Source organism: Salvelinus sp. IW2-2015, linkage group LG23 (assembly GCF_002910315.2).
Source record: "Salvelinus sp. IW2-2015 linkage group LG23, ASM291031v2, whole genome shotgun sequence".
Classification (NCBI taxonomy): Eukaryota; Metazoa; Chordata; class Actinopteri; order Salmoniformes; family Salmonidae; genus Salvelinus; species Salvelinus sp. IW2-2015.
Window position 1 is genome coordinate 9,039,004 of NC_036863.1, and position 15,808 is coordinate 9,054,811.

A 15,808-nucleotide genomic window follows, 5' to 3' on the forward strand; every position below is an offset into this window, starting at 1 on the left:
AACTGCGAACATCGTCATGTGATCAAAGTAGGAAGTGGCGTTTTCGTCTGATTCAAAGGTGCTAGGTTGGGTGGAAGCGCCTGATATATTTGATTGTTAACCTTACAAGGTTTCCCCATGAAAAGACGAAATCATTTGTGTTTGATAGTGACGACCATGGGGACACTTTTTCTGCTTATGGTGGTATTATATGGTTCAATAAATTCACAGGTACGTAGCTCCTTTCAATTGTTTTTATGGTATTGACTTACCTGTTTTGTTGACTGTCAGCATCATATCCTTCCTTGCCCTTGTTGAGTTAGTTAACAGTTGCCAGAATCAATAGTTACTTGTCATATGTGCCCTAATACATAGATTACGAAATTATTTCTCACTTAAAACCCTGTTCAGAACAAACGGTCTGTTTTAGAATAGGATCCTGTCTGTCCTGTTAAGATATCCTGTCAAAATACTGGGCTGCATTCAGTACGTCTTTGTACTGAACGACCAGTTGAACAACGGGATGGGTTGTGGTAAATGCCCTGTTTGAGACCATCAAATCCATGATATATTGTGGGTAAATGGTCACTGACTGATCTACAAATAATAATGAGTAGTTCATTATTGTGCAAAATGATTTGGAGATGAATCAGTCGGCTGCAATGTAGAACAAGCCCAAAGACAGTACAGTATAAAACCCCACAGTGGAGGTGTCATAATACCCATAAAACCTAGCGGCCAAACAGGAAAATGGATCCAATCGTTTTCCAGCATTCATTTTACCCATAGGGGATTTTAGAAACACTTCAAGTAAGGGCTGTGTTTTGTGTAGGCTGACCCTGGCGTGACGTTTTGATAACCATGTAAATCTCTCTCTACGACAATGTGACTTTTATCAATATATTCGCCTCTATTTAATCTCAAATTCGAAAATGCTAATTAGCATCAAAGTAGACATCATGCAAAACTACAAATCCCTGCAAGCTCCTGCACGTCATCTCTAGCTGACACCTTTGCTAACAGGTATTATGTCAATTTAAAACTTGCGCAAGACAGTTAACAGAATTGTCAATTTAAAGAAATGTAGCTAATTTATTCATTACTATATTTAGATATTAGATAGTTAATTCAGAGATTCTTACCTTTGCCTCATTTCAGCAGTCTCTTCCAAATCATGGTATTTGTGGTTCTTTGTGATACTAATTAGCTGCTAATGTGGCTATTTCATTTTTGGGGGGTAAATACAGGTGAATATATTGATAAATCACCTTGTACTAGAGAGATTTAAACGGTTATCAAAACTTCACGGCAGGGTAACGGCGACCGCTTGCTTTCCAGCCGAAACAGTTTGGTAGAATTTGTGCATATATTATGACAACATTTTGTGACGTTTTGGACTTCGGTGACGTTTTTTAAGGCGGTTTGGGCACCCATTTTTTTTTTATAGTGGCAAGCCGAAGTACGGAGCCGAAGTCTACACCCCTTTGTCTGTGATTGGTCAACAGTAGGGATTCTTCAATTAAGATTTTGTTGTCATTCATTGAGAGATGACTCGTTTTCATGGACATTTTTTAATTGAAAAATACTGCACCAAACATCTTAGTTAGATGTAAAATTGCGCAACTAAGATCTCTTCTGAAAAAATGTCAAAATTAATGACAGATTTCTTGAGTTATCTTTGATTAATTCTGACTATTTTGAGGAAGTGTATACTGAGTACAGCATCTCAAAATGGACATACAGTAATATTGCTGCAACAGGTGCCCACAAAGATGGGCACCTGTTGGTAGATTGGTTTAAAAAAAAGCAAACATTGAATTTCCCTTTGAACATGGTGAAGTTATTAATTACACTTTGGATGGTGTAGCAATGCATCCAGACACTATAAAGATACAGGTGTCCTTCCTAACGCAGTTGCCAGAGAGGAAGGAAACCGCTCAGGGATTTCTCCATGAGGCCAATGGTGACTTTAAAACAGTTACAGAGTTTAATGATAAGAGAAAGCTGAGGATGGATCAACAGCATTGCGGTTACTCCATACTAGCCTAAATGACAGCTTGAAAAGAAGGAAGCCTGTACAGAATAAAAATATTCCAAAACATGCATCCTGTTTGCAATAATGCACTTAAGTAAAACTGCAAAAAAAATGGCAAAGTAATGTCCTGAATACAAAGCGTTAACTTTGGGGCAAACACAACACGTCACTGAGTACCATTCTTCATATTTTCAAGCATGGTGGTGGCTGTATCATGTTATGGTTATGCTTGTCATCAGCAAGGACTAGGGAGTTTTTGAGGATAAAAAGAAACGGAATAAAGCTAAGCACAGGCAAAATCCTAGAGGAAAACCTGGTTCAGTCTGCTTTCCAACAGACACTGGGAGACAAATTCACCTTCCAGCAGAACAATAAGCTAAAATTCAAGACCAAATATACACTGGAGTTGCTTACCAAGACGACAATGAATTTTCCTGAGAGGTCTAGTTAAAGTTTTGACTTAAATCGGCTTGAAAATCTATGGCAAGACTTGAAAATGGCTGTCTAGCAATGATCAACAACCAACTTGACAGAGCTTGAAGAATTTAAAAAGAATAATGTACAAATATTGTACAATCCAGGTGCGCAAAGCTCTTAGACTTACCCAGAAAGACTCACAGCTGTAATCGCTGCCAAAGGTGATTATAACATGTATTGACTTTACTTACTTAATCAATATATATTAGTCTTTTATTTTTCATAAATTCTAACATGTATAAAAAAAAAAAAATATTCCACTTTGACATTAGAGTATTTTGTGTAGATCGTTGACAAAAAAATGACAATTATATCCATTTTAATTCCACCTTGTAACGCAACAAAATGTGGAAAGAGTCAAGCAGAGTGAATGCTTTTTCTGAAGGCACTGTACCAGCAAGTGTATTACATATCAATCCATATCAACAGTAAATCAAATACAGTAAAATAATTAGGCCTAATCAAATAATTTCCCATTAGAATGCATAAGGCAATGGTTTTTTTTTCTTTCTTTGGCAGCAATCGGAAACATCTGGCCTAAAACCAGATTACAGACTTCTTGGACGACCACTGTACAAATTGGATATCAACTGGCCCAAATATCCCGAGCTTTTCAGCGGTGAGGTATTTGGAGTGGCTGTCAACCAGTATGCCGGTGTTGTATATGTTGCACAGGTCAGTATGTTATCTTGATGTCCTGTATTTGATTTATAGCCAATGGTGTTATGATACGAAACTTAAAGGGAAAAGAAAAAGCAAGGCTTAAAAAAACAGATTAACATAACATTGTCATTGTAAAAACAGTGCTGAGTACAGATGTGCTGTTCAAAATAGATGACAATGTAGGCTATTAGGTATTAAATAACAAAACTTCTATGTCCCAGAGAGGTGAGACGGTTCCAAAGGTGCTGGTGTTCACAAGAGACGGAGAGTTCCTACAGGCCTGGAACACGAGCACCCTGGAGATGCCCCATGGGATATTTTTGGCCGACGCCGCCACCAACCCCACTGTGTGGGTCACGGACGTAGGAAACGGTGAGGCCTCACAGCAGATCTATGCCCGGTTTCCCGATAGAGATGGAACTTAAGCTTATGAGTGTAACGATGCAGCTTTTCTACAACGACCGAAGATGTAGCATGCGTTTCCCAAAACACCATGCAGAGAGAACGGTTGCTAAGTCCGTCGTTGGAGTATGTGTCGATACTGATATGATCGAAAGGAAGGGAGTGCTGCTTTTGGATCAGCTTCATTCAGCTCTTTCCTCAACATTGTAATTACAGTGCATTCGGAAAGTATTCAGACCCCTTCACCTTTTCCACATTTTGTTACATGAAAGCCTTATTCTAAAATGGATTAAATAAAACATTTTCCTCATCAATCTACACACAATATCCCATAATGACTAAGCAAAACAGGTTTATAGAAATGTCTGCAAATGTATAAAAAAATATATTTAAAAAATACCTTATTTACATAAGTATTCAGACCCTTTGCTATGAAACTTGAAATTGAGCTCATAGGCATCCTGTTTCCTTTGATCATCCTTGAAATGTTTTTACAACTTGATTGGAATCCACCTGTGGTAAATTAAATTGATTGGACATGATTTGGAAAGGCACACACCTGTCTGTATAAGGTACCACAGTTGACAGTGCATGTCAGAGCAAAAACCAAGCCATGACGTCGAAGGAATTGTCCGTAGAGCTCAGAGACAGGATTGTGTCGAGGCACAGATTTGGGAAAGGGAACCCCAACATTTCTGAGGCAATGAAAGTCCCTAAGAACACAGTGGCCTCCATCATTCTTAAATGGAAGAAGTTTGGAACCGCCAAGACTCTTCCTAAACAAGAACCCGATGGTCACTCTGAAAGAGCTCCAGAGTTCCTCTGTGGAGATGGTTGTCCTTATAGGTTCTCCCATCTCAAGATAGAACTCTTTGGCCTGAATGCCAAGCGTCACATCTGGAGAACACCGTAGTGATGGTGCCAGGTTAAGCGTGGTGGCAGCATCATGCTGTGGGGATGTTTTTCAGCTGCACGGACTGGGAGACTAGTCAGAATCGATAGCAAGGATGAACGGAGCAATGTACAGAGATCCTTGATGAAAACCTGCTCAGGACCTCCGACTGGGGCGAAGGTTCACCTTCCAACAGGACAACGAACCTAAGCACACAGCCAAAACAACGCAGCAGTGGCTTCGGGACAAGTCACTGAATGTCCTTGAGTGGCCCAGCCATAGCCCGGACTTCAACCCGATCAAACATGTCTGGAGAGAACCTAAAAATAGCTGTGCAGCGACGCTCCCCATCAAACCTGACAGAGCTTGAGAGGATCTGTAGAGAAGAACGGGAGAAACATTCCAAATACAGGTGTGCCAAGCTTGTAGCGTCATACCCAAGAAGACTCGAGGCTGTAATCACTGCCAAAGGGGCTTTAACAAAGTACTGAGTGAAGGGTCTGAATACTTATGTAAGTGGGATATTTCCGTTTTTTATATTTTTATTTTCTAAAAACCTGTTTTTTCTTTTTATTAATGGGGTATTGTGTGTAGATTGAATAAGGCTGTAATGTAACAAAATGTGGAAAAAGTGAAGTGGTCTGAATACTTTCCGAATACGCTTTATTTCACAATACTGATGCCGTATCAGCTCCTATAGAGATATTACCATCTACGGGCTGCAAATATTATAATGCTTACCCAATAAAAATGCTCTAAATCACAGATTTTGCACGTTGCGCACATGTTCGGCTGCACCATTAAATATTTTTGGACAAATTACAGATCGTAGTTTACAAGTAGCAAATAGAACTCAATTGATTGAACATAGTTTACTCGTTTATCTTTTAATGCAGTCATCTCGGTTTGTATTTGAAGCATATTTTTATGTTGCTTGTTTGTATCAATTGCAAAGACATTGGCAACTTTGTATATTGTAGTCAACTTTGTTCTGAAGTTATTGAGGTCAGAGAGAAGGATAAACCATGTGGTTCTATGTTTAGCGGAGATCTTCTGTGTATGTGACGCGGGAGGGCAAAAAAGCATCTAACAATGCACTTAGCTGTTCTACAAGTGGTCTGATGTAGGGTTCAGATTACGAGTGTTTTCAATTGCAACTTTAACGATAGTTTTGGGAAACCACTCAGAGATTTAATGATGGTCATACGAAGGCTCTAACGATGAACTTAGCCATAAAGAGCCACTGAACAGGCCGATTGGCACGTGTTTTTCTATTGCTCATTAGAAAACTAGATTTCAGTCTTAGAGGTGTGTTTCTTGACCGATTCCGCATTTGGTTAAGGATGTTTGTTCCCTATGAGACACTGTAGATGCAGAAGCCTATTTCACTTCCTCAAAATCCCCATAATTAATCTAAGAACTCATGAAATCTGTAATACATTTTTACATTTTGGCCGAGGATGTTTTAGATGCACAATTTTACATCTAACTCTAACTAAGGTGTTTGGTGCAGTATTTCTCAAGTAAAAACATTTACGAAGTGTTGTCTTATGTAAACAGTCGGAGCTGCTGGGCAGATCTGTCTCACTGACTATGCTATTGGATAGAGAGCAATCACCGCAGATGTTCACCCTATGTTAGTGGGCAAATGGACATCGTCAAATCAAAACCTAACCTTCATTTACCGGTGTGACACACAGATGTTCCAAACTCTGTTTTAGACTAGACTGACTGAATGACCAAAATCATCTTATTTATACTTTGTAGTCAATTTTGACTCTAAAATAACTGTTTCTGACTCATATCGATGCCACATAGGCCATTTTCAAAGGGATTTGTTGCTTTTTAAAGGCAGATGCTTTTGGGAAACCGGGCCCTGGGTCGTGTTCATTAGGACACGCAATGGACAACATTTTGCAACGGAAAACTGAAATAAGCGCTATTGTGAACGTATTCTATGTACTAAACACTTTAGTATTGACAAAATACGGTGTATTTACTTTGTTAGTCATACACACATCTGGCTGATAAAAAATGGATCCAGCTAAAGTGCCTTGCCTAATAGAAAACAGTTTTTACACAACCTCATCACTCATCTATTTCCCAAAATATGAGCCTCCTTGACCTGTCTGCTGTCTCATTGCTTAGAATGCTGCTGTAGTCTCAGTGTTTTGAGTGACTACTGTATTTTTCCTATCCAATCTGTTGTAGGCCCGTATGGTCACTGCATTAAGCAGTACTCTCCCTCGGGCAAGCTGCTCCAGGTGCTGGGCTCAATGGGGGAAGCTGGCTCTGGGGTCAACCCGCTCCAGTTTGACCAGCCCGCTGAAATCTTTGTTCACAGCTCTGGGGAGATCTACATAGTGGATGGGGACGGAGGGATTAACAACCGCCTCATCAAACTGTCCAAAGGTGATGATGACATTATAACCACAGAGAGCCTAGAATAAGTTATGAGTTCTATATGTCATTCTGTGGTTCTAACATTACGTTCTGTGCCAGAGCCACACTTCCAAAATGCCATTTACATGGGAATGTCCGTTCTAGAAATTATATTTCCAGAACGGACATTCCCATTTAAAGTTCTCGTAATTCTATTTGTATGGCCATTCATAGAAAATGGTGATAGTACGCATTGAAATAACATAATGCTATAGCCATGGTGTGATCCATGTTATAACCTCTATATGGTTTCTCTATAGACCTGGAGGTGCAATGGATGCATGGAGAGAAGGGCCAGGGCCTTGCACAGTTCTACATCCCCCATAGTGTGGCAGTAGATAACTATCAAAGGGTAGGTGCATTGTGCAGGACTCTGCTGTACAAGCAGTGCTGTATTGAAGACAACTTCAAGTTCAAAACCTTATTGTCCAATATTGTGAAGTGATGTCTAAGCAGGCACCTTGTGGTTGAAATGCTTCACAAGCTGAAATCCAAGTCTCATCTCACTCAACTTTATAGATCTGTACCTGATACAGATTGTGGTGACATTTTCGTGTTGCAAATGAATTGTGCAAAGTGCAAGAAATACTGTAAACCTCAGATTTTTGCAGTGTAATTTAATGTGAAACTTTTCTTCAATTATATGCGTTATATGGGGTCCTGAGTGGCGCAGCGGTATAAGACCTGTCTCTTATACACATCTAGATGTGTATAAGAGACAGGATCTGTACCTGATACAGATTGTGGTGACATTTTCGTGTTGCAAATGAATTGTGCAAAGTGCAAGAAATACTGTAAACCTCAGATTTTTGCAGTGTAATTTAATGTGAAACTTTTCTTCAATTATATGCGTTATATGGGGTCCTGAGTGGCGCAGCGGTATAAGACCTGTCTCTTATACACATCTAGATGTGTATAAGAGACAGGATCTGTACCTGATACAGATTGTGGTGACATTTTCGTGTTGCAAATGAATTGTGCAAAGTGCAAGAAATACTGTAAACCTCAGATTTTTGCAGTGTAATTTAATGTGAAACTTTTCTTCAATTATATGCGTTATATGGGGTCCTGAGTGGCGCAGCGGTATAAGACCTGTCTCTTATACACATCTAGATGTGTATAAGAGACAGGATCTGTACCTGATACAGATTGTGGTGACATTTTCGTGTTGCAAATGAATTGTGCAAAGTGCAAGAAATACTGTAAACCTCAGATTTTTGCAGTGTAATTTAATGTGAAACTTTTCTTCAATTATATGCGTTATATGGGGTCCTGAGTGGCGCAGCGGTATAAGACACTGCATCTCAGTGCAAGAGGCGTCACTGCAGTCCCTGGGTCGAATCCAGGCTGCATCACATCTGGCTGTGATTGGGAGTCCCATATTGCGGAGCACAATTGGCCCAGCGTCGTCCTGGTTTGGCCGGGGTAGGCCGTCATTGTAAATAAGAATTTGTTCTTAATTGACTTCCCTAGTTAAATAAAGGTGAAATAAAATAAATAAGGTGGCGATTAATTTAAGAAGAGTTTAGTAAGCTGGGCATTACATAAATACACTGAGTGTACAAAACATTACATTTACATTTACATTTAAGTCATTTAGCAGACGCTCTTATCCAGAGCGACTTACAAATTGGTGCATTCACCTTATGATATCCAGTGGAACAACCACTTTACAATAGTGCATCTAACTCTTTTAGAGAGACTAGGGATTCTTAAATTAAGATTTTGTTTTCATTGCATTAGAGATGACTCGTTTTCATGGACATTTTTTAAATTGAAAAATAACTGCAACCAAACATTCTTAGTTAGATGTTAAAATTGCGCACTAAAGATCTCTTCTGAAAAATGTCAAATTAATGAACAATTTCTTGAGTTATTCTTTGATTAATTCTGACTATTTTGAGGAAGTGTATACTGAGTAAAGCATCTCAAAATGGACATACAGTATTATTGCTGGCAACAGGTGCACAACCAAAGATGGGCACTGTTGGTAGATTGTTTAAAAAAAAGCCAACATTGAATTTCCTTTGGAACATGGTGAAATGTATTAATTACACTTTGGAGGTGTAGCATCGATCCAGACACTATAAAAGATCAGGTGTTCCTTCTAACTGGCAAGTTGGCCAAGAGAGGAAAAGGAAACGGCTCAGGGATTTCTCCATGAGGGCCAATGGTGACTTTAAAATCAGTTAGCAGAGTTAATGATAAGAGAAAGCTGAGGATGGATCAACAGCATTCGCGGTTACTCCATACTACCCTAAATGACAGCTTGAAAAGAAGGAGCCGTACAGAATAAAAATATTCCAAAACATGCATCCTGTTTGCAATAATGCAACTTAGTAAAACTGCAAAAAACAATGGCAAAGTAATGTCCTGAATACCAAAGCGTTACCACTTTGGGGGCAAACACAACACGTTCACCTGAGTACCATTTCTTCAATATTTTCAAGCAGGGTGGTGGCTGTAATCATGTTATGGTTATGCTTGTCATCAGCAAGGACTAGGGAGTTTTTTGAGGCCATAAAAGAAACGGAATAAAGCTAAGCACAGGCAAAATCCTAGAGGAAAACCCTGGTTCAGTCTGCTTTCCAACAGACACTGGGAGACAAATTCACCTTCCCAGCAGAACAATAAGCTAAAATTCAAGACCAAAATATAACACTGGAGTTGCTTACCAAGACGAAATGAATTTTCCTGAAGAGGTCTAGTTAAGTTTTGACTTAAATCGGCTTGAAAATCTATGGCAAGACTTGAAAATGGCTGTCTAGCAATGATCAACAACCAACTTGACACGAGCTTGAAGAATTTAAAAGAATATGTACAAATATTGTACACATCAGGTGGCGCAAGCTCTTAGACTTACCCGAAAGACTCACAGCTGTAATCGCTGCAAAAGGTGATTATAACATGTATTGACTTTACTTACTAATCAATATATATTTAGTCTTTATTTTTCATAAATTCTAACATGTATAAAAAAAAACAAATATTCCACTTTGACATTAGAGTATTTTGTGTAGATCGTTGACAAAAAAATGACAATTATATCCATTTTAATTCCACCTTGTAAGCGCAACAAAATGTGAGAAGAGTCAAGCAGAGTGAATTGCTTTTTCTGAGGCACTTACCAGCAAGTGTATTACATATCAATCCATATCAACAGTAAATCAAATACACGTAAAATAATTAGGCCTAATCAAATAATTTCCCATTAGAATGCATAAGGCAATGGTTTTTTTTTCTTCTTTGCGCAGCAATCGGAAACATCTGGCCTAAAACCAGATTACAGACTTCTTGGACGACCTGTACAAATGGATATCAACTGGCCCAAATATCCCGAGCTTTTAGCGGTGAGGTATTTGGAGTGGCTGTCCCACCAGTATGCCGGTGTTGTATATGTTGCACAGGTCAGTATGTTATCTTGAATGTCCTGTATTTGATTTATAGCCAATGGTGTTATGATACGAAACTTAAAGGGAAAAAGAAAGCAAGGCTTAAAAAACAGATTAACATAACATTGTCATTGTAAAAACAGTGCTGAGTACAGATGTGCTGTTCAAAATAGATGACAATGTAGGCTTATTAGGTATTAAATAACAAAACTTCTATGTCCCAGAGAGGTGAGACGGTTCCAAAGGTGCTGGTGTTCACAAGAGACGGAGAGTTCCTACAGGCCTGGAACACGAGCACCCTGGAGATGCCCCATGGGATATTTTTGGCCGAGCCCGCCACCAACCCACTGTGTGGGTCACGGACGTAGGAACGGTGAGGCCTCAGAGCAGATCTATGCCCGGTTTCCCGATAGAGATGGAACTTAAGCTTATGAGTGTAACCGATGCAGCTTTTCTACAACGACCGAAGATGTAGCATGCGTTTCCCAAAACACCATGCAGAGAGAACGGTTGCTAATCCCGTGCGTTGGAGTATGTGTCGATACATGATATGATCGAAAGGAAGGGAGTGCTGCTTTTGGATTCAGCTTCATTCAGCTCTTTCCTCAACATTGTAATTACAGTGCATTCGGAAAGTATTCAGACCCTTCACCTTTTCCACATTTTGTTACATGAAAGCCTTATTCTAAAATGGATATAAATAACATTTCCTCATCAATCTACACACAAAATATCCCATAATGACTAAGCAAAACAGGTTTATAGAAATGTCTGAAAATGTATAAAAAATATATTTAAAAAATACCTTATTTACATAAGTATTCAGACCCTTTGCTATGAAACTTGAAAATTTGAGCTCATAGGCATCCTGTTTCTTTGATCATCCTTGAAATGTTTTTACAACTTGATTGGAATCCACCTGTGGTAAATTAAATTGATTTGGACATGATTTTGGAAAGGCACACACCTGTCTGTATAGGTACACAGTTGACAGTGCATGTCAGAGCAAAAACCAAGCCATGACGTCGAAGGAATTGTCCGTAGAGCTCAGAGACAGGATTGTGTCGAGGCACAGATTTGGGAAAGGGAACCCCAACATTTCTGAGGCAATGAAAGTCCTAGTAAGAACACAGTGGCCTCCATCATTCTTAAATGGAAGAGTTTGGAAACCGCCAAGACTCTTCCTAAACAAGAACCCGATGGTTCACTCTGAAAGAGCTCCAGAGTTCCTCTGTGGAGATGGTTTGTCCTTATAGTTTCTCCCATCTCAGATAGAACTCTTTGCCTGAATGCCAAGCGTCACATCTGGAGAACACCGTAGTGATGGTGCCAGGTTAAGCGTGGTGGCAGCATCATGCTGTGGGGATGTTTTTCAGCTCTGCACGGACTGGGAGGACTAGTCAGAATCGATAGCAAGGATGAACGGAGCAATGTACAGAGATCCTTTGATGAAAACCTGCTCAGACCTCCGACTGGGGCGAAGGTTCACCTTCCAACAGGACAACGAACCTAAGCACACAGCCAAAACAACGCAGCAGTGGCTTCGGGACAAGTCACTGAATGTCCTTGAGTGGCCCAGCCATAGCCCGGACTTCAACCCGATCAAACATGTCTGGAGAGAAACCTAAAAATAGCTGTGCAGCGACGCTCCCATCAAACCTGACAGAGCTTGAGAGAGGATCTGTAGAGAAACGGGAGAAACATTCCAAATACAGGTGTGCCAAGCTTGTAGCGTCATACCCAAGAAGACTCGAGGCTGTAATCACTGCCAAAGGGGCTTTAACAAAGTACTGAGTGAAGGGTCTGAATACTTATGTAAGTGGGATATTTCCGTTTTTTATATTTTTATTTTCTAAAAACCTGTTTTTTTCTTTTTATTAATGGGTAATTGTGTGTAGATTGAATAAGGCTGTAATGGTACAAAATGTGGAAAAAGTGAGTGGTCTGATACTTTCCGAATACGCTTTATTTCACAATACTGATGCCGTATCAGCTCTATAGAGATATTACCATCTTACGGGCTGCAAATATTATAATGCTTACCCATAAAAATGCTCTAAATCACAGATTTTGCACGTTGCGCACATGTTCGGCTGCACCATTAAATATTTTGGACAAATTAACAGATCGTAGTTTACAAGTAGCAAATAGAACTCATTGATTGAACATAGTTACTCGTTTATCTTTTAATGCAGTCATCTCGGTTTGTATTTGAAGCATATTTTTATGTTGCTTGTTTGTATCAATTGCAAAGACAATTGGCAAACTTTGTAATTTGTAGTCAACTTTGTTCTGAAGTTATTGAGGTCAGAGAGAAGGATAAACCATGTGGTTCTATGTTTAGCGGAGATCTTCTGTGTATGTGACGCGGGAGGGCAAAAAGACATCTAACAATGCACTTAGCTGTTCTAAACAAGTGGTCTGATGTAGGGTTTCAGATTACGAGTGTTTTCAATTGCACTTTAACGATAGTTTTGGAAACCCATCAGAGATTTAATGATGGTCATACGAAGGCTCTAACGATGACTTAGCCATAAAGAGCCACTGAACAGGCCGATTGGCAACGTGTTTTTCTATTGCTCATTAGAAAACTAGATTTCAGTCTTAGAGGTGTGTTTCTTGGACCGATTCCGCATTTGGTTAAGGATGTTTGTTCCCTATGAGACACTGTAGATGCAGAAGACTATTTTCACTTCCCAAAATCCCCATAATTAATCTAAGAACTCATGAAATCTGTAATACATTTTTACATTTTGGCCGAGGATGTTTTAGATGCCACAATTTTACATCTAACTCTTAACTAAGGTGTTTGGTGCAGTTATTCTCAAGTAAAAACATTTACGAAGTGTTGTCTTATGTAAACAGTCGGAGCTGCTGGCAGATCTGTCTCCACTGACTATGCTATTGGATAGAGAGAAATCACCGCAGATGTTCACCCTATGTTAGTGGGCAATGGACATCGTCAAATCAAAACCTACACTTCATTTACCGGTGTGACACACAGATGTTCAAACTCTGTTTTAAAGACTAGACTGACTGAATGACCAAAATCATTCTTAATTTATACTTTGTAGTCAATTTTGACTCTAAAATAACTGTTTCTGATCATATCGATGCCCACATAGGCCATTTTCAAAGGGATTTGTTGCTTTTAAAGGCAGATGCTTTTGGGAAACCGGGCCCTGGGTCGTGTTTCAATTAGGACACGCAATGGACAACATTTTGCAACGGAAACTGAAATAAGCGCTATTGTGAACGTATTCTATGTACTAAACACTTTAGTATTGACAAAATACGGTGTATTTACTTTGTTAGTCATACACACATCTGGCTGATAAAAAATGGAATCCAGCTAAAGTGCCTTGCCTAATAGAAACAGTTTTTACAAACCTCATCACTCATCTATTTCCCAAAATATGAGCCTCCTTGACCTGTCTGCTGTCTCATTGCTTAGAATGCTGCTGTAGTCTCAGTGTTTTGAGTGACTACTGTATTTTTCCTATCCAATCTGTTGTAGGCCCGTATGGTCACTGCATTAAGCAGTACTCTCCCTCGGCAAGCTGCTCCAGGTGCTGGGCTCAATGGGGGAAGCTGGCTCTGGGGTCAACCCGCTCCAGTTTGACCAGCCCGCTGAAATCTTTGTTCACAGCTCTGGGGAGATCTACATAGTGGATGGGGACGGAGGATTAACAACCGCCTCATCAACTGTCCAAAGGTGATGATGACATTATAACCACAGAGAGCCTAGAATAAGTTATGAGTTCTATATGTCATTCTGTGGTTCTAACATTACGTTCTGTGCCAAGAGCCACACTTCCAAAATGCCATTTACATGGGAATGTCCGTTCTAGAAATTATATTTCCAGAACGGACATTCCCATTTAAAGTTCTCGTAATTCTATTTGTATGGCCCATTCATAGAAAATGTGATAGTACGCATTGAAATAACATAATGCTATAGCCATGGTGTGATCCATGTTATAACCTCTATATGGTTTCTCTATAGACCTGGAGGTGCAATGGATGCATGGAGAGAAGGGCCAGGGCCTTGCACAGTTCTACATCCCCATAGTGTGGCAGTAGATAACTATCAAAGGGTAGGTGGCATTGTGCAGGACTCTGCTGTACAAGCAGTGCTGTATTGAAGACAACTTCAGGTTCAAAACCTTATTGTCCAATATTTGTGAAGTGATGTCTAAGCAGGCACCTTGTGGTTGAAATGCCTTCACAAGCTGAAATCCAAGTCTCATCTCACTCAACTTTATAGATCTGTACCTGATACAGATTGTGGTGAATTTTCGTGTTTGCAATGAATTGTGCAAAGTGCAAGAAATACTGTAAACCTCAGATTTTTGCAGTGTAATTTAATGTGAAACTTTTCTTCAATTATATGCGTTATATGGGGTCCTGAGTGGCGCAGCGTATAAGACACTGCATCTCAGTGCAAGAGGCGTCACTGCAGTCCCTGGTCGAATCCAGGCTGCATCACATCTGGCTGTGATTGGGAGTCCCATATTGCGGAGCACAATTGGCCCAGCGTCGTCCTGGTTTGGCCGGGGTAGGCCGTCATTGTAAATAAGAATTTGTTCTTAATTGACTTCCCTAGTTAAATAAAGGTGAATAAATAAATAAGGTGGCGATTAATTTAAGAAGAGTTTTAGTAAGCTGGCATTACATAAATACACTGAGTGTACAAAACATTACATTTACATTTACATTTAAGTCATTTAGCAGACGCTCTTATCCAGAGCGACTTACAAATTGGTGCATTCACCTTATGATATCCAGTGGAACAACCACTTTACAATAGTGCATCTAACTCTTTTAAGGGGGGGGGGGTTAGAAGGATTACTTTTCCTATCCTAGGTATTCCTTAAGAGGTGGGTTTCAGGTGTCTCCGGAAGGTGGTGATTGACTCCGCTGACCTGGCGTCGTGAGGGAGTTTGTTCCACCATTGGGGTGCCAGAGCAGCGAACAGTTTTGACTGGGCTGAGCGGGAACTGTACTTCCTTAGAGGTAGGGAGGCGAGCAGGCCAGAGGTGGATGAACGCAGTGCCCTTGTTTGGTGTAGGGCCTGATCAGAGCCTGAAGGTACGGAGGTGCCGTTCCCCTCACAGCTCCGTAGGCAAGCACCATGGTCTTGTAACGGATGCGAGCTTCAACTGGAAGCCAGTGGAGAGAGCGGAGGAGCGGGGTGACGTGAGAGAACTTGGGAAGTTGAAACCAGACGGGCTGCGGCGTTCTGGATGAGTTTGTAGGGTTTAATGGCACAGGCAGGGAGCCCAGCCAACAGCGAGTTGCAGTAATCCAGACGGGAGATGACAAGTGCCTGGATTAGGACCTGCGCCGCTCCTGCGTGAGGCAGGGTCGTACTCTGCGAATGTTGTAGAGCCATGACCTACAGGAACGGGTCACGCCTTGATGTTAGTTGAGAACGACAGGGTGTTGTCCAGGATCACGCCAAGGTTCTTGCACTCTGGGAGGAGGACACACATGGAGTTTGTCAACCGTGATGCGAGATCATTG

At 40.4% G+C, this 15,808-nt stretch overlaps 1 protein-coding gene across 1 annotated transcript in view; it reads left to right on the forward strand.

Moving 5' to 3' along the window:
- The first annotated feature begins 26 nt into the window (after positions 1-26).
- The window catches only part of LOC111950531 (NHL repeat-containing protein 3), an 18,117-nt gene continuing 2,335 nt past the window's right edge, over positions 27-15,808 (forward strand). The window contains exons 1-5 of the mRNA XM_023968169.2: positions 27-210; positions 3,011-3,166; positions 3,376-3,526; positions 6,660-6,860; positions 7,151-7,242. Coding sequence (XP_023823937.1) covers positions 118-210; positions 3,011-3,166; positions 3,376-3,526; positions 6,660-6,860; positions 7,151-7,242 — 693 coding nt within the window. The 5' untranslated portion in view covers positions 27-117. The remainder of the gene's footprint in view (positions 211-3,010; positions 3,167-3,375; positions 3,527-6,659; positions 6,861-7,150; positions 7,243-15,808) is intronic.